This window comes from Mustela nigripes, chromosome 16 (genome assembly GCF_022355385.1).
Source record: "Mustela nigripes isolate SB6536 chromosome 16, MUSNIG.SB6536, whole genome shotgun sequence".
Lineage (NCBI taxonomy): Eukaryota > Metazoa > Chordata > Mammalia > Carnivora > Mustelidae > Mustela > Mustela nigripes.
The window spans coordinates 13,009,224-13,028,853 of NC_081572.1; the positions used below are offsets into that span (position 1 = coordinate 13,009,224).

Consider the following 19,630-nt stretch of genomic DNA (forward strand, 5'->3'; position numbering starts at 1 on the left):
GGTAAATGACCTTGGGTAGTAATTTAAACTCTTTGAATCAGGCAGCCCATTTAAAATGCAAATAAAATTCACACATTGCAGGGTTGTTGGGATGACTGAATAAGGCTAAGTGTGCAGAGCACTTAACCAAGCACCTGGCAAGAGAAAGCTGTCAGTAAACAGCAGATACTATTCGTTGACTTGGTGAGCTGGCGAGGAGGAAGGTCACTACATTCACTTTAGGTTAACAGATAAATTCTATTTAAAAATACAACAAAAAGGGGTGCCTGGGTGGCTCAGTCGGTTAAGCAACTGCCTTCAGCTCGAGTCATGATCCCAGGGTCCTGGGATCGAGTCCCACATCCAGCTCCCTGCTCAGCAGAGAGCCTGCTTCTCCCTCTCCCTCTGCCTGCCACTCTGCTTGCTTGTGCTATCTCTCTGTCAAATAAATAAATAAAATCCCCCCCCAAAAAAAGAAAATACAACAAAAAGATTATGTAATGGTTGCCTTCTAAAGATTATTTATTTATTTATTTGACAGACAGAAATCACAAGTAGGCAGAGAGGCAGGCAGAGAGAGAAGGTGGGGCGGGGGCAGGGGGCAGGCTCCCCACACCGTTGAGCAGAGCCCGATGGCGGGGCTTGATCCCAGGACCCTAGGATCATGACCTGAGCCGAAGGCAGAGGCTTAACCCACTGAGCCACCCAGGTGCCCCTAACAGTTGCCATCTACACTGGTATACTATATACCATAATTATTCCTTGAAAATTTAATAAATATTTGGAAATATATTAGTTTTTCACAAATACTGAATGGGACACAGGGGGCGTGGCTGATTAACTCAAACTACAAAGAATCCATTCCTCTGTTACTACAGTGCCTAAGAATCATACATGTAGGGACACCTGGGCGGCTCAGTCAGTTTGGGCCTTCGGCACAAGTCATAACCCCAGAGTCCTAGGATCAAGCCCTGCAAATCTGCATTGGGCAACCTGCTCAGCGGGGGATCAGCTTCTCCCTCTGCCCCTCACCCCACTCTCGTGCTCTCCTTCACTCTTTCTCTCAAATAAATATAATCTTAAAAAAATAAATAGATAAAGGCCATATACAACAAGTCCACAGCTGAAAAGCTGAAATACTTAGTGAAAAGCTGAAAGCTTTGGAGGAAAAAAAAAAAAAAAACATGTATGTCCCCCAAGTTTACTTGTATTATGAGATTAAATTAATTTCTAATGAAATTTAAAAGATTAAAGCACAAATACCCACACACTTCAACTATCAGCTCTTGAATTAAAGCCCTGATTAAACTGTCCAAATAACACAGATAACCAGCATTCCAAATTAGCTATACATCACGTGATTTTTTTCTCCCTAGTTAACCTCTTACACTCCGCTGTATAGTAAGAAATAAGCAAACAATAGGCCTGGCTACAAGTTAAAAATTAGCCCTAGATAATCCTGACAACATGGCCTCAGAATTATTCACCTAATTGCTCTGAGAAAATAACAATTTATGTCACAGAAGGGGTGAAAAATGCTTATCTCATGGAATTCAGAGCGTAATACAACTCTACAAAAGGAATAATCATTTTTGAAAGATAATATTCATATTGACAAATGTTTGACATTATTTATAAAAGGAGTCTACAACAAATCTGGCTCAAGGCTATTGTTATATCTACTTACTCCCCCAGTAGTTTCTAATTTGTTTTTCCCCTAGTTTTTTTTTAATAAGTTGTCCTATTTTATATGTGCTTTAATCTATTAAATTCTAACCAAAGTGTATGTATTCTCACATTTTTCTAATGATAAATATAAACAAAATGGTAAATATCACAGCAATATGCTTTCAATGTATTATAAAGTAATTAAAGTTACGCCTAAAATTCTTAGGAGAAAAGCTAAATTATTACACTTAGTTTTATTCATTTGTAACTTGGAATTAATACATTCCTTTCCCCAACTTTTCATCATTAGTGACTAAAAATGAACAGAAATCCATCTTTTAAGTATGAAATTAAAGATATTTTGGGGGTGCCTGGGTGGCTCAGTTGATTAAGTGTCTGATCATGATGTTGGTGTCCTGAAATCGAACCCTGCATCGGGCTCCCTGCTCAGTGGGGAGTCTGCTTTTCCCTCTCTTTCTCTCTTCCCTCTCTTTCTCTCGTTCTCAAATAAATGATAAAATCTTTTAAAAAAAAAAAAAAAGAAGAGATTTTACAACAGGACTGTTTAGCTATGCATAAATAAGCCATGGACCACTCAAGTTTTGTGGATTTTTTAAATTTTTTCATTATTTTTTTGAAGATTTTATTTATTTATTTGTCAGAGAGAGAGAGAGAGAGAGAGCATGAGTGGGAAGGAGGGGCAGAGACAGAGGGAGAAGCAGGCTCCCCACTGAGCAGGGAGCCCCAAGTGGGACTTGATCCCAGTACCCTGGGACCATGACCATGAAGGCAGTCACTTAACCAACTGAGCCACCCAGGAGTCCCATGGATTTTTTTAAAATAAAAGGTTATTTTTTATAACCTAATCATAAATTAAAACTACTTGATTCCTTTATTAATGGCTTTCCCCTATAAAGTATATTAACTTCTTCTGGAGTCTTAAACTCTAATACACGCAGATTATTATTAAAAGTCCCAGTTGTTTCCTTTCCCCATAGAATTTTTCTTCCTGCTGAAACAGGAAAACAGACAATAAAACGCTGCCATATCTATATTGCAATAGAAAAGGTGGTTTAGGCCACTTCTTAACAGCTCTGTCTACTTTAATTCTAACTATCAAAAAGAAATAATTACCCAAGGCATATTCGGAACTGTCTACATCGCTTTCTACTATCTGAATTCACGTTAACAGGTCCAGAATACTTCCACAACTTTAATTAATCCCTACTGTATTTCTTTTCCATAAATAATATAGGCTATAAATTTCTGTTCAACTGTTTTTTGTTAATGGTAACATAAGTTTCAACACTATAAAGACCAAGCCTCATATTACTAGCCTCAAACAGTTAAAATTCCTATTACCTGGAAGTGTATAAAATATTTTGATATTTTAACTACATTTTAGTAGAAAATATAGGAATACTAGCAACACTATTCAAACACAAGTAATAACCACTCCTAACCTCCTTAATTTTAAGACCCTTGGATTAACCAAACACCAAGAATCATTTACACTGAGAAGCCCTGAGAGAAAGGAAGTAGAGAAGGAAATTCACCAAAAACAAGCTCACACAATAATGAAGGGGGAAAAAATTCACCAAAAACAAGCTCACACAATAATGAAGGGGGAAAAAATAAAATAATATCAATAAAAAATTCAATCTCCATCAAAGATACACATATACACAAAACCACCTCAGGACCTTTGCACAAGCTGTTCCCTCTTCCTGGAACACTTTTACCCAGATATCAGCATAGCTCGCTCCTTCACTTCAAAGTCAGCTTCTCAGTGAGGGAAGCTCTGACCACACTCCATAAATCACAAAGCAGCCTGCTGCACCCCCATCACTCCTAATTCTCCCTTATGTTCTATTTCTCTTTCACTGAACTTACCACATACAGTATTCTTGTTCTGTTTAATCTCAGTCTTCCTCTCCTCCCCAATAAAACATAAAGCCCATAAAGGCAGAGATTTTTATTCATTTCTGTCACTGATACATTCTTAGTGGCTAGAAAGGCGCTTAGAACATAGCATGCACTCAGGAAATACCTGCTGCGTGATGACTGAAAGAATACATAATTACGAACATAATGAAGAGACCCAAAGCAATATATTTTTGTGTTCCCACTGGTATCAGGTGACTGAACCTGATTTTAATTAGACAAGAGGTCATATAAATAAGTATATACATAGGGATGCGAATTACTGTACATTTTCCCCTTTAGTGTTTTAGGAACACAGAATTACCTGCATCTTCCAATAGAGCACAGAGCAATGGGATCGCCCACCACAGCAACCAGGGACTGTGCTCTTGTGATGGCGGTATTGAGAAGTTTGTAGTTAGAGAGAAAACCATAATCTAAATCCTCCGTGGAATCTTCCAGCAGCTGCTCTTTCTTCTTAATCGGTGTCTGTTTGTGTTTACAAGTATGCCTTGTACGCACTGTGCTAAGAAACAAAACTCTGAACTGTTTTCCTATAAAAAAATAAATGAATGAAAGACTTAAGATTACTTTGAACCACTGATACAATAAAAGCATTTCAGTTTTTAAATGTTATTGCTAAGTAACAAGTGTCGGTGAGGTTGTGGAGAAACTGAGACTCCTGTGTCCTGCAGGTGGGAATGGCAAATGGTATGCCAAAGACTCTGGAAAGTAGTGTGGCGGCTCCTAAAACAATTAACATAAAACTAAAACACAGAATTAAAATGAAGCATAGAATTAACACAGGATCCAGCAATTCCACTTCTGGGCATTTACCCAAAAGAACTGAAAGCAGGATCTCAAAAATATTTATATATCCGTGTTCATAACAGCATTAGTCACGGGGGCAAAAGGCAGAAACAACCCAAGTGTCCATCGACAGATAAGTGGATAAACAAAAAACACGGTGTATACATACCAAGAAATATCATTCAGCCTTAAAAAGGAAAGACATTCTGACACACGCTACAGCACGGATGAACCCTGAAGACATTACACTAAATAAAATAAGCCAGTCACAAAAGAACAAATACCACAGGACCACACTTCTATGAAGTACCTAGAGTAGTCAAATTCATAGAGAGAAAGCAGAATGGTGGTTCCAAGAGGCTAGGGGGTGGAGGGAAGTGGGACAGGGAGTTTTCATATAATGGGTACAGAGTTTCAGTTTCACAAAATGAAAGGAGTTCTGGAGACAGATGGTGGTGATGGCTGCACAATGAGGTTAATATCCTTAATGCCAATGAACAGTGGTATTTTGTGTATTTTTGAACTGGAGAGCTACTTTCAGAATGAGCATATAAAAATGATTAGAATGATAAATCTTATTAAACTTTTAAAAATATTATTTCTGGAACCAGACTTAATCTCATCTACAGTCCCACTCACTCCATGCAAGGCCCATTCCTTGGACCAGCCTTCTTGCTAAACAAGGCAAACACAGCGGAGTCTGTAAGGAAGGCTTACTGAGAATCTAGTTTGCACAGCATTTTTTCTTATGGTCTTTCTTAGAGTAGCAAATCTATTCCCTCATTCTGTGGCAAATCTATAAATTTCTGAATACAATTTTAATATCAATCTTCAGTCTTCTCTAGCCAAACAACCCAGGTTCATTTCTGACTCGTCCCACGTGGCAGTTTTTAGATCGTGCATTACCTATCCCAGGTCTCCTCTGGGTGCCTCCTACCTTACTGGTAATACTCCTTCTAAATGCATGCCCAGGGGCGCCTGGGTGGCTCAGTGGGTTAAAGCCTCTGCCTTCGGCTCAGGTCATGATCTCGGGGTCCTGGGATTAAGCCCCGCATCGGGCTCTCTGCTCAGCAGGGAACCTGCTTCCTCCTCTCTCTCTGCCTGCCTCTCTGCCTACTTGTGCTCTGTCTGTCAAATAAATAAATAAAATCTTTTAATAAATAAACAAATGCCCAAATGTCCACTATTACCATTACTATTTAACATAATACTGGAAGTCTTGGCCTTAGTCAGACAAAAAAAAAAAAAGAAAAAAGAAAAAAAGAAGGCATCCAAATTGGATAGACAAAGTCAAACTTTCACTATTTGCAGACATGATGTTCAATGCAGAAAACCTGTCAGACATCACCAAAAAATTGCGAGAACTAATAAATGAATTCAGCAAACTCTCAGGATATAAAATCAAAGCGCAGAAATCTGTTGCATTTCTATATACCAAAAATGAAGCAGCAGAAAAAGAAATCAAAAATCGATCCCATTTGCAATTGCAGCAAAATCTAAGATATCTGGGAATAAACCTAACTAAAGAGGTAAAAGATCTGTACTCTAAAAACTACAGAATTCTTATGAAAGAAATTGAAGAAGCCACAAAGAAATGGAAAAGCATTCCATGCTCATGGACTGGAAGAACAAACATTGTTAAAACGTCTATACTACCCCAAAATAATCTACATATTTAATACTATCCCTACTAAAATGCTACCAGCATTTTTCACAGACCTAGAACAAATAATCCTAAAATTTGTATGGAACCACGAAAGACCCCAAATAGCCAAAGCAATTCTGAAAAAGAAAAACAAAACTGGAGGCATCACTATTCTGGATTTCAAGCTATATCACAAAGCTGTAGTCATTAAGACAGTATGGTCCTGGTACAAAACAGACGCACAGATCAATGGAACAGAACATAAAACCCAGAAATGAGCCCAAAACTATATGGTCCACTAATCTTCGACAAAGCAGGACAGAATGTCCAATGGAAAAAATACAGTTTCTTCAACAAACAGACACATGAAAAGATGCTCAACATCACTCATCATCAGGGAAATACAAATCAAAACCGCAATGATGGGCAACCAGGGTGGCTCGGTCGTAAGTGAGAAACCAAACTCGTTTCAGCGCAGGTCATGATCTCAGGGTCCTGGAACTGAGCTGCACACTGGGCTCCGTGCTCAGCACAGAGGCTGTTCGAGATTCTCTTCCTTTCCCTCTCCTTCCCGCTCTGTCCCTCTTCCCCACTCATGTGTGCACGGGCTCTCTCTAAAATAGATAAACTAAAATCTTTAAAAAGAAAAAAATCAAAACCATGTACCTCACACCTGTCAGAATGACTAAAATTAACAACACAAGAAACAACAGGTATTCGCGAGAATGTGGAGAAAGGGGAACCTTCTTGAACACTGGTGGGAATGCAAACTGGTGCAGCCACTCTGGAGAGCAGTCAGCGGTTCCTCAAAAAAATAAAATTGAATTAACTTACAATCTGCAATTGCACTAGTAGGTATTTACCCAAAGGATATACAAATACAGATTCCAAGGGGTATATGCACCCCAGTGTTTACTGTAGCATTATCAACAACAGCCAAACTAGAGAGAGCCCAAATGCCCATCAACTGATGAACGGATAAAGAAGTTTGTACGCACACAATGGACGTCCACACACGCATGCACACGTACACACACACACACCAGAACATTACTCAGCCATCCAAAAGAATGAAATCTTGCAATTTGCAATGACGGGGATGGAACCAGAATGTATCACACTAAGGGAAATAAGTCTATCACAGAAAGACAAATGCCATGTGGAATCTAAGAAACAAAACAGGTTAACATATGGGAAGGTGGAGGAAGGGGAAACAAACCATAAGAGACTCTTAATGACAGAGAACAAACTGAGGGCTGATGGAGGGAGATGGGCGGGGGATGGGCTAGACGGGTGATGGGTATTAAGGAGGGCACCTGTTGTCAAAAGCATGTAAGTGATGAATCACTGAATTTGACTCCTGAAACCAGTACTATATCATATGTTAACTAAAATGTAAATAAATAATGAAACAAATGCCCAGAATCTGAGGGATCTGAACAACACATGGTATAGTGGAACTATTTTGTCCCCATAATCTAAAACTGCATTGCTCTTACCACTGCACATTCCCGAGAAATCTAAAACTGTAATTGTACTGAACTTTTCCAGCACTCATGTGATAATGTTCCTTCATATATTTAAAAGCACAAACTCGGGGTGCCTGGGTGACTCAGTCAGTTAAGCGTCTGACCTCAGCTCAGGTCATGATCTCAGGTCCTGGAACTGAGACCCACGTGGGTCTCCACATTCATTAGGGAGTCTGCTTGTCCCTCTCCCTCTCCCTCCACCCCTGCCTGCCCCTGTTAATAAATAAAGTCTTTTTAAAAAAATTATAAAAAATAAAAGCACAAACTCTATAGCAACTAATTACATGAAGGCAATTTAAATGAGCTGCTGGTAACTATTCATTTAGGAACGTCTATAGGTTAAAAAACAAACTGTGTCTTTAAAAATGCATTTAAACAGAATATGCTTGATAGGTACAAGTTTTTTAAAACCTTTATGAACAAATTTCTCTTCAGATAGAGTATGCTGACATAGGTGTTATACAATACTATGATTACAACTACTGCACACAGATGTAGTGTGTAGCATTCACACCATTACGATCACTGAAAAAATCCATTTGTTCCAGGGCGCTGGGTGGCTCAATGGGTTAAGCTTCTGCCTTTGGCTCAGATCATAATCTCAGGGTCCTGGGATCGAGTCCAGCATCCCTCTCTCTCTGCCTGCCTCTCTGCCTACTTGTGATCTCTGTCTGTCAAATAAATAAATAAAATCTTTTTAAAAAAAAATCCATTTGTTCCTACTTCTTTCATCTGGATACAAAAACTTAATAAACATGTAAATGAGCTTGACCTTTAATTGCCAAATTTGGCATTAAAGATAAAGAACTTGGTATGAAATGAATACACAACCGCTTGTCCAAAAAAAGACCTGGAGAATTAAAAATCAAATGTGTACACACTTTAAGATTTAAGCATCTGAATATGTTAATTCATTTCAATTAATACATACCTTGAACATTTAGCACCCTTTCTACATTAACATCAGATAATCTCTTTTTTCGAAGCTCAGCACGTATCCTGAACACTTGATCAGCATACGGAGTGACCACACCAATACTGCCGTCATCCAACTTCCCCCACGCTACTGGCCACTTCCTTCTCAACTCTTCCACACGTTCCACCACTTCGAATACCTTTAAACACACACACATATGCATATTAAAGATACGGTAACTGAAACAGATGTAGGAAGGATGCCATTTTAGCAAATGTCATTCAAAAATGTCCTCTAAATAGAAGTAATGCTTTGCTGGAATGAACACAAGGAGAAAAATTTTATGTACATTTCAAAGAGTAAAATTCTACCCAAGTAAAATGCACCCAGTGAAAACATGAATGTCAGAAACAATGTAATGGGCTATTGGCCCTCACCCTTCAGTCAGCCTCCATTCTTAAATGGGGCCCGTTTCAATTTCCTAGGTAGAGAGGAGGACTGGGAAAGGGCCATGAAACCGGCAACCCCATCGAGGGAGTCAGGGAAGCCATTCCCCACATTCCCAGGATCTCTCCGTCCATTCAGCCTGTATCAGGCCAGTGAAATGAACAGCCAACTGAAAGATTCCAAGAGTCAGTGCCACCATGAAGTCTCAGCAGTACAAGATCTGGAGCTGTCACCCTCCCCTGTTGATACAACTAAGCAAAGCAGCCAAGAGCTAACACCAAACCACAGCTAGGACTGAGATAAATCTGGACTGGAGAGACACTTCCATAGTTCACTGCCTTCTGGTAGTACAAGTTTGCTCAAGCCATTTCATTAACCTTACAATAAAGTAACACCATTTATTCAATGGTAACTGAATTTATTCAATCTATTTTAATACAATGAACTGATCAAAGTTTCAATGCTTGGCACAGTGGGGGACACAAAGATTAATAAAACATGTTCTTTGCCTGCTGAGTGATTGCTGTATATTTAGAAAACAGATTCCATATATATTCCGTGTGTGTGTGTGTGTGTGTGTGTGTGTGTGTGTGTGTGTGTTTGGAAACAGCAAGCTCAACAGAGGGTTAGGCTAGACTCTAGGGGCATAGAGAAGAAAGTTGTTTGTTTCATTTTTAAGATTTTATTAATTTATTTGAGAGAGAGTGTGCACAGGCGAGCAGAGGGAGAAGCAGAGGACAAGGGGAGAAGGGGGAAAGAATTTCATGTAGACTATGCTTAGGGCCCAAAGTGGGGTTCAATCTCACAACCCTGAGATCAAGCCGTGAGTCGAAACCAAAAGTCAGACGCTCAACCGACTAAGCCACTGAGGTGCCCTGAGAATAAAGTCTCTTAAATTTGTTTTAAATAACATTATTTAATATTGGTTAAAAATATGTACTTATATTTACAGTGTTAAATATACTTAATAAAAATTTGACAGTATTTTTATTCCTTTTAAGAACCTGAGGATTATTAGCTAGGATTCAGTTCTCACTGCCCGATACAAACTCAATGAATGACAGTGGTAGAGACTAGGGTCTCCCCACTGTTATGATGATTTAACATGAAGTGCTTCAGACATACAGACTGTCCAAGGGTTCTGAAGAGTAAGCTAGACTGAAGGCATGGCGCTGTCAGGATAAAGAGTAAGAAAGGTGGGCCAGAGTCTACTGCAATAAAGAATAAGAAAAAACTATTTTCACCCACTTGGTTAAATATGGGGGTGGATGAAAGTTGGGGAGATACCTCTACTGCTCACCCCACCCAAACACACACACAGAGTTCCTACCACTAAGCAATATAGGATCACTTCTCTACCTCATCCCTCTGTGAAGGGATAAGCCTAAAACTGAAGTCAAAATACACAGACTTAGAATGGTGACGTAGGAGCTTGGGGAAACTTCTCTCCCAGACAGACATCTATTAAGCTGGGCAAAATCAGCAATCAGTCTCTGGAGACTGATCAAAGACTTTACAAGAAATTGAGAAGCATTTATTCAACAAAGTGTACAGAAACTCAGTCAGAAGAGGGAGGCCAGAGAATTCAAACTCTGGATGCAGCCATCCCCACGCAGCTCCTACAGAAAGGCTATCTCAGTAGCTGAGAGGCACTTCTGACCTCCCCTACCTCCCTGGGCTGAAAGAGTTACTCCAGGTGGTTTTGGCAGCTGGTGAGCATCACATCCCATTTTCCACAGCTCCAAGCCACAGAAGACCTATATTGAACAGTTAATAGCAGTTGATTTTCTTGTACTGCCTTCTAACTATAGACCTCTGATCAATTTTTTAAAAAGAAAGATGAATTACGGTTACATAATAAGATGCATTTCTTTGTAAATAAAATGAGCAAAGCATGGGACTCAAGAGAAGAAAGGGAAATGGAGATCCAGATCAAGACCCCTTCCTCTAATGACCAACCAATCATACCCCCTCCTCTGGGTTTCCTGAAGTCCAGAATTCCACTCCCTGTACCTAACCCCAGAGACTCTGGCCTGCTGACCCTTAAAGACTTCAGAGGTTTTTGTCTGCTGCCTGATCTGACCGTATTACCCACACTCTCTCTAAACTTAAAAAGTCAGAAACTGTAAGAGAAACATACAAGTTACAGCACATAATGGCTTAGGAACACTGTCAACCGGGCCTGTATAATCTATCTGCAGCACAGGATTCTGCAATTCAAGTCTCATTTAAAATGGTAACTCATTTGAGTATGTACTATGAAATACAGTCTATTTTAGTTAGCTAACAATAATAATCTATGAAAATAATATTGGCTTTTCTTTTAAACAAAGTCATGTATTTTGTATTTTGTCATAAGAAATGTAAACCAAAAAAAAAAAAAAAATAAAGGAAGAAAGAAATGTAAACCAAGGGGTGCCTGGGTGGCTCAGTCAGTTAAGCAGCTGCCTTCAGCTAAGGCCATGATCCCAGGGTCCTGGGATAGAGCCCCCCATCGAGCTCTCTGCTCGGTGGGGAGCCTGCTTCTCCCTCTGCCTGATGCTCCGCCTACTTGTGCACACGCTCCCACTCTCTCTTTCTCTCTCTGTCAAATAAATAAAAAAAATAAATAAAATCTTTAAAAAAAAGATGTAAATCAAATGTAATCAAAATGTAAATCAGTTTTTGTTTCTACAGGAGATTCATTTTAACAAATAAATGTAATACAAAAAGAATAAACTTTACATACTATTTTCATGTAAATGACATACAACAGGATGACAACCCAAAATTATAAATAAACACTCAAGAACAGACCATGTGAATGTGAAAATGTCAACAATCTGCAAAAAACTAAGGTACCTCTGCATTATTATAAAAAGCTGTGCTATTTTTTTCTTGTACATCTTCCCCTCGTGCTGTAAAGAAAGTTAGTGGGTAGAAATCCTTGTGTGCTGGTTGCTTTCCACTGGCCATCAATTTGCCCTCATAGAAGAGCTCAGAGGTGTAACTGCCAAAAAAGACCAAAATAAATAAGTAAATAGACAGTGATTTATCATCAAAATTAACTTCACCCATAAGAAAAAAAATTATCAGTCAACTCTAATAATGCTGCTGTATGTCCTTGATTGATTTTAATTCAAACATCTAACACCTTTGAGGGCAAGACTGTCCCAAAAATTAACCACAGCAATAACAACAGGGTAGGCTCCTGGTATACCATTGCTAAATGAATCTGGTCAGGTATGAAGCCAGAATATAGAAAGGAAAGGAAGAAATGACAATAGTTCAATACGAGATGGGATCTTGCTCTCTGTGGAAATTACTAGCTATTTTCTTGGCTAACACATATTTTTATTTATATGGATCATTTACTTATACATGCAAACACAAAGATATATAGACACTGAAACACACACATCCAAAGGATACTGAAGTCTTCAGGTTCAAAAAGAATACTTTCTACAGATGAAAATACTAAGTACTTGATTCATTACTGACTACAGCAAATGACTGGCAACAAGAGACTCACATTTTGAGAGACTGATAAAGGTCATAGTTAAATCTAAATTTATTTTTATACCTACCCTATTGTTTCCAGAGAAACCCAAAAACAATTTTCACTAACATCATCAATATTATTAAATTATATTAAACTTTAAAAAACTCGGGTGCCTGGGTGGCTCAGTTGGGTTAGAGCCTCTGCCTTCGGCTCAGGTCATGATTCCAGGGTCCTGGGATCGAGCCCCACATTGGGCTTTCTGCTCAGCGGAGAACCTGCTTCCTCCTCTCTCTCTGCCTGCCCCTCTGCCTACTTGTAATCTCTCTATGTCAAATAAATAAATAAAATCTTTAAAAAAAAAAAAAAAAAAAAACCTTTAAAACACTCTTTTTAAGTTTTTGGTGAGGCAGTGACCAGAAAGGAGCAAAAGGGGCTTTCCAGAGTGCTGCTAATGTTCTGTTTCTTAATCTGGAGGTCGGGTTACAAAGGTATGTTCAATTCGTGACTGCTCAATGAGCTATCACTTACGATATTTTTATTTTTATAGATGCATACTGTGTTTAATAGAAACCTTTAAAAACTTCATGACTAAGTTTCACAGGTTTTCCTTCCTTGCTTGCTTCCTCCCTTCTTACTTTTAAAACAAAGGCCCTGTATAACACGGCCAGACATAAACGAAACTACTACATGTTCTGTCAATATATTTGACATACAGTTTTACATACATCTTACATATTTAGTCACAGAAAAACATCCTGACTGGTAGAACCTAAAATTTTCGTTTCCAGGATTGCCCTACTTTATGGAACATGACAGCTGACCTCTGAGGCACTCTTTTTCAGAAATAATATTTCATCGAACTAGCAATGTCAGGGACACCATGTAACTGTGCTGGGAATAGCCTGTCCCTCGTTTCCAGAGCCACAGTGAGCTCCCTCCCCTGAGACTGCAGGAAGTGTGATACACGAGGGGCACACCTACTTGATGATAGCTTCATGGGAGCGGTAGTTCTCACAGAGGAGGATCCTACATGGAAACTCAGCAGGGTAATGCTCATAGAGTCGATCAAGTAATGAAACATGAAGGTTTCTCTCCCTGGCAAACTCGCTGTAAACAAAAGGACTGAGCTGTAACAGACAAACATACAGAGAAAATTTAACTAAATATGCAAGTAGCACTTTTTTAACCTACTTATAAAAAAAAAATCCACTATGCTGAAACCTCTGATGTACTAAATCTCAACATGCCAAATGTTGGAATGAGCAGAATCGAAAATACTTTCTCTGAACAATTTTACTACCATAAAGAACTGGGTTAAAATTTCTAACTCTTGGGGCGCCTGGGTGGCTCAGTGGGTTAAAATTTCTAAATCTTCATTTCAGTATATCGACACAGCACAGGGTTTCCACACATAGGTTAATGAAGGGCTCCCCCAACATAATAAATAGCTATTACTTCAGTGCCTTTCAGAGATGCAACCCTACTGCACCACTGAGGGAGTGAGGCACTTATCTCACTAAAACTGATCAACTATTTAAAAGGGTGAGCTGGAAGGATATACAGCCTATGGTTCAAAAATTTAATGGAATAATCAGTAAAATAATGCTTTTTATCTCATAAAGTATAAGGAGCCATTCTTGATCATACTTTTGATGACTAGAGAACAAAATTAAACTGCTCTTGGCAAAGAAACATAAACAGAATTTCCTCCTCTACATTCAACTCTTTCATGATGTCATCAGAGCTACAATACTACATAGGTTCAACCTCGATCAGAACAGAAGAGAAAGAACTTCAAACCACAGCTCTGTAAAACAAAGATTAACAGAAAAATTCTATTTCTCTTTCCTTATGTGGGTATTGAAATCCATAAACTCAAACACATTCTTTGAGATGTGGGAGATTATTCTGAATTAAGTACGCTGTTTCCCATGATGGCAAAAAAAAAAAAAAAAAAAATCAACCCTTCATGAAAACAAATGTTAGGGACAAGAACTGGGGAACTGTAGGGAGGTCAACTTAAATTTATTTTCTAAAGAAAAGTAAAAATCAAATTTCACACTTAGAAAGCTGGTCTTCAAATTAAAAGCATGACATATAACACTGACAGACTCACTCATTCCACTCTCTATCCAAAGAAGGAAAAAAACAGTGGGATGGTAATTTTCCTTCAGAAAAGGCAGTATTTTTCATTATTAGCACAGAAATATTTAAAGTACTTATACTGTAATACATGGCACAATTTCGTAGGACGTTTTAGAAAACAGAGTATTAAACATTAAAACATAGTTAGTAGCTCCTTCCATACGATGACTCAGAGGGCGCATACCTGCATGTGGTCACCAGCCAAGACAATCCGAGTGTTTTTAGTTGCTAATGCTAGAGGCATAATGGTTTCACACTCCATGGCCTGGGCAGCTTCATCTAATAGAATGTGTGTAAAAAACCCTACAAAGTACAGTATAAACACAGTAAAGCATCTCACAGCGGCAATAAAGGCAGCAGTACTTCTTTCCTTTTCTGCTAAGGAAAGAGTTCAGTGTGCTGATTTCAGAGTTAGGAGTACTTTCAATGCCCATCCCCAATTTAGAAAATCATTAATTTAAATCATTATGTAAAGAACAGAGATGGAAAGAAATAACTATTCTACCCACTAGTAGATATGAAATGGCATCTGGTGCTAAGGGCCCCCGGAAGAACAGCTGACTGAGTACACTTAAAAAAGATGTTTAAAGTACAAGATAGCAGCTTTGCAGCAAAAAGAAGGGCCAGCAACTGAACACTGATAGTCCTTTCATTATCTGTGTGATGAAATATCAAAAATAAAACAATGGCAGTTTATAAGTAACTTTAGCTTTATTGTGCATATTAAATATTAATGAAAATCATACCTGAAATCTAATATAAGGGAGAAAGTTATAATCCAACCTTGACTAAAACAAAGGGAATGTCGATGAGCAGATTCACTAATCTGATTATTAGGGGGTTTTGTGTGTGTCTGGTGTATCTATAAAATTACTTGTCTAAGAGCCTACTCTGGCTGAAAAACAAAATCACCAGCGTGCAAAAAGGAACACACAGAAGCCAACCATCTAGAGTAAGAGGCATCCCACATCTTAGTGCTACGGCCACTCACACTGGAGCACAGGATTCTGTATCCAGAGGGAGGAGGAAGTCCTTTTGCCCTAAGTGGGGAAAGAGGCAAAAATCCTACGGTCTCAATACGGAGAAGGAAAAAGTTCTCCCCTGCTGCCAATACACAGAGTTAGGAAGAAAGGGGCCTTCTTTTTACTAGCATAGCAAAAGAACGAAGCAGTTTCTCAACAGAATGACAGTTATAAAACTCTGGATTGATGAGTCTCCTGGGAGGAGGGCTCAAGAACCAAACCTCCGTTTCTATACCTATGTCTACGAATATCAGCAAGTCCCAAACCATTTTTTATGCAACTTGTTTTTAGGTTGGGAATCTTCTAAATCTTACTGACCAGCAGTAATGACCACCATCATTCAGACGAAAGGTTATGGTTACGGTTGATAGTGTAAGTATCAACAACTTATTTATTTCCTGACAGTGGCCCAAACATGACAGAGCCTTGTACATTTTTCTCCCTGTTAAGGGAACTCTGTGCTTTTTGTTCTACAAAACTAATTACTTGAAAACCACTGTTTTCATTAGATGACACTTTAATTAAATAGAGCTAGGCTTGAATCATGAAACTGGATATATCATGAAACTGTTAGAGCTATCACTTAAGCTAGCACAGAGAACTTGAATTAATCAAACTGATTTAGCCTGAGCCTTGGTTTTCTCTTCTGCCAAAGAACCCTCCCTCCACAGGGCTGATATGAGAATTAAATGAAATCAAATATAAGTAAGCCCAGAACAAAGCACATGGGCAACTTTTAAGTATTCTTCCATATTCTGGCTCTTCAAAGCCATTCTACACTTTCCCACAAAAGTATACTGTCTAGGAGGTTTGGGAATTTCATCTAAGCGGCAAAAAGGCAGAGTATAACCATGAAGTAATGAGACTGATTGTTAAATAAACATACCAAAATTTACATTTCAAATAAGTGCTGTTCCATTCAAAGAAGTCAGTTGGGAGGAAATAGAACTCACTCCAATGATGCAGTCACTGTTCAAAACATTTTTGAAACTCTGCTTTTGTAACTGCCCTCACCAGCCAGCTATGAGCTGTATGCACAAGAAAATAAGTCTCATTACATAAGAGGCACGTCTCTCTCCCTTTTTTTTTTTTTTTTTACTCCTAATGGCACTGCTCAGTTTGATCACCTACCTTATTTACCAGACGTGGCTCAGAAAGATTTTGAAGCTCTTCTAAAATTAAATCTACCCTCAAAAAAGAAAGTTTGGCCACCATTCATTCATTTAAGATAAAGAGAGGTTTATCAAGGGCCTCCAGGTGTCTATACCCTGGGCCAGATGCCAGGAATTCAAGGTGAAGAGAACAGTATCTACCTTCCAGGGACTGGAAAGTTCAAAAGAATCTGTCACTGGCTCTGAAAGCAATTCCAAAAGAAGAGAGCAAAAAAGTGTTGAGCAATGTCAACCATTATAATATGGCAGTAATAAATGAATATTCTTCCAAAGCAAATACCTTAAAGTGGTACCACTTTTTGATGGTTAAGTTCTCCCACAGTTATCAGAATTACTTGTCATCTTATATCTGTACTTCATATAATATTAGTTTGATTTTACAGATACTGTACTTAAATATAATAATCTTAATAACATGTCTGAAAAACCTATCATGATTGCTGTCTCTACACTGTATAACACACAGCATTTTAAAACAAAAACTTGAAAAAATTGTTAAAAAAAAAACACATACTATCCAAATTTGAATTTTTCACATGGCCAATAGTAAGTAAATACCATCTGATAAGAGAACAAACAGAATAGTGGTCACTCAAATGTCTAAACTAGGGGTTGACTTTGTTGGTTTTTTGTTTTTGTTTTCTTTTTTTGGTAAAAGGCCAAACAGTATATATTTTAGGTTTTGATGGCCATACAATCTCTGCTGCATCTACTCAACTCAGCTACTGTGGCACAAAGGCACCCATACATAAAAAATAGGTAAATAAATGGGCATGGCTGTGTTCCGTCCAATAAAACTTTATTTATAAAAACAGACAACAGGCCAGATTTGGCCCACAGACTATATAGTTTGCCAACCCCTGGTCTAAACTGAATGCAGAAGCCCTATGCATTCAGAGACACCCTATCTGTGTCTTGAGTCAGCATACCAGGTTCAAGGTCCAACTGACAGAGGTACTGGGAAGTATTCAATGTAACAACAACCACTCGGTGTTTAAGAATATCTTCTTTCTGTGGCATCTGAAAGGTGGAATGTGCGCTTGAGATCAAACAGTACTGATGCACAACTGGGTGGACAGTCTTTACCCAGCGATTTCTGAAATATACCCTATAAAAGAAGATAATATTTCCTATTTATATTTATTAACATCTTACCAGCATAATCAAAAAATTAACATTATTGTGTTAAGACTACCATATCTGGACATTAACAAATAAATCTGGTAACCATTAACACTCTACTGAGTTAGAATTTAACATACAACTGTATATTACATATAAATGTACGTGACTATGCCCTACCAAAAACGGATTCAAACAGAGAGCATATGCACTATCATAAAATAAATACCTAATTATTTTTAAGTGTTCAGATCAATCTTACAACAGAATTACCAACAGTTTCATAAACACTATATAGTTTTTTAAGTTCAAAACATTCCCATTTAGGAATTACTTTTTTTCCAGAATAATCTTACAAAAATACACTTAATTAATATTGTAATTACCTATGCTAGTAAAAAATAGTGAATTGCACACCTACAACAGAAACTTACAAGTTATCTGTATTTCACTTCAGAATATATTCTGAACACCCATGTTTAAATCTAAAGGAGGTTTATCTATATTATCTAAGGGAGATTTAAAAATAAATTTAAATTTTGGACAATCAAAAAATCTTAAAAGCATATCTCCATTAACTGCAAAAGAAAAATACCAATAGGCCTCATGCGACAGACTACTAAAATGGTACAGAAACAAGGCATCCATCCATCCACCCACTCAGTACAACAAAGATATACTGGGTGTCTGCTATGTTCCAGCACAGAGACAAATCACATGGTTTCCAAGCTTTCATAAAGGCTTTGATTTACTCTGATTTTAATGGAAAGCCATTAAAGAGCTCTGACAGGGTGGTCACATGCTCTTATGCTGATAAAGGACCACTCTGTTTCTCTGAACAGAATATATAGTTTGTTGGGGGGGGCTGGACAGTGGTGTGCTGGTAAATGTTGAACGACCAGCTTGGAGGGGAGGGGTGGTGCTGATCTGTAGTGTTTGCTGAGTTCCGTGGAATAAAATCCACTACCATGGCCAATTTCAAGCTACCAACATGATGTCACCGAACATGAACTTGGGAAGACATGTACATGACTGGGTCTCACAAGCCACTACAAGTTGGTTGCAACACACAACTGACTTGGACAGGGGCAGGGGAGAGAAGCAGCGAGAACAGTTAAGAGGCTGTTACAACGGTCTGGACAAGAAAAAAATGACAGTTTGGATCAGGGTGGTAACAGTAAAGATGTGAAAATGGTTGGATTCACTACACATTTAGAGAGTAATGCTGACAGGATTTAGTGAACCAGATGTGCAATTTAAGAGAAAGGATGATTCTGTGCCTTTGAAACTAGATGAATGACAGTGTTTACAAAGATGGTGAAAGTGAGGAACAGATTTGAAGTGAGAACAGAACTCAGTTGTGGACAAATTCAGTAGCAGACGTCCATGTGGGGATATTCAATAAGCAGGAGGATATAGAAGTCTGAAGCTCAGGAGAATGTCTGGGACAAGAAACATACACCTGGGATAATATTTAAGCCTAGGGACTAGACGAGATCAGCTGGAGAGTAAGTGTAGATAAAAGAGAAACTAGTTGGGAGAACGACTGACGATTACCCCCAATATCTAGAGGCAGGGAAAAGAAGAGGCGAACAGTAAAGGAAACTGGCAAGAAGCAGTCAAAGTAAAAAAGAACTCAGGAGAGCATGGGCTCCAGTCAAGGGATACAAACATCCGTGTTACTAAATCTTTTGGTTATTCTCCAGGCCCATCGTGGTGCTTGACCACTAGCAGCACCCAGCTCTGCTGTTGTTCCCTGCGAGCCACACTC

General features: G+C 38.5%; 1 protein-coding gene across 5 annotated transcripts in view; it reads right to left on the minus strand.

The window, feature by feature from the left end:
* HELZ (helicase with zinc finger) overlaps nt 1-19,630 on the minus strand; it is a 181,622-nt gene that overhangs the window by 51,724 nt on the left and 110,268 nt on the right. For all 5 annotated transcript variants that reach the window (XM_059380533.1, XM_059380534.1, XM_059380536.1 and 2 more), the window contains 6 exons: nt 17,667-17,845; nt 14,728-14,846; nt 13,380-13,525; nt 11,759-11,906; nt 8,486-8,669; nt 3,896-4,124 (listed from right to left, as the gene is read on the minus strand). In XM_059380533.1, the coding sequence (XP_059236516.1) occupies nt 3,896-4,124; nt 8,486-8,669; nt 11,759-11,906; nt 13,380-13,525; nt 14,728-14,846; nt 17,667-17,845 (1,005 nt within the window). The remainder of the gene's footprint in view (nt 1-3,895; nt 4,125-8,485; nt 8,670-11,758; nt 11,907-13,379; nt 13,526-14,727; nt 14,847-17,666; nt 17,846-19,630) is intronic.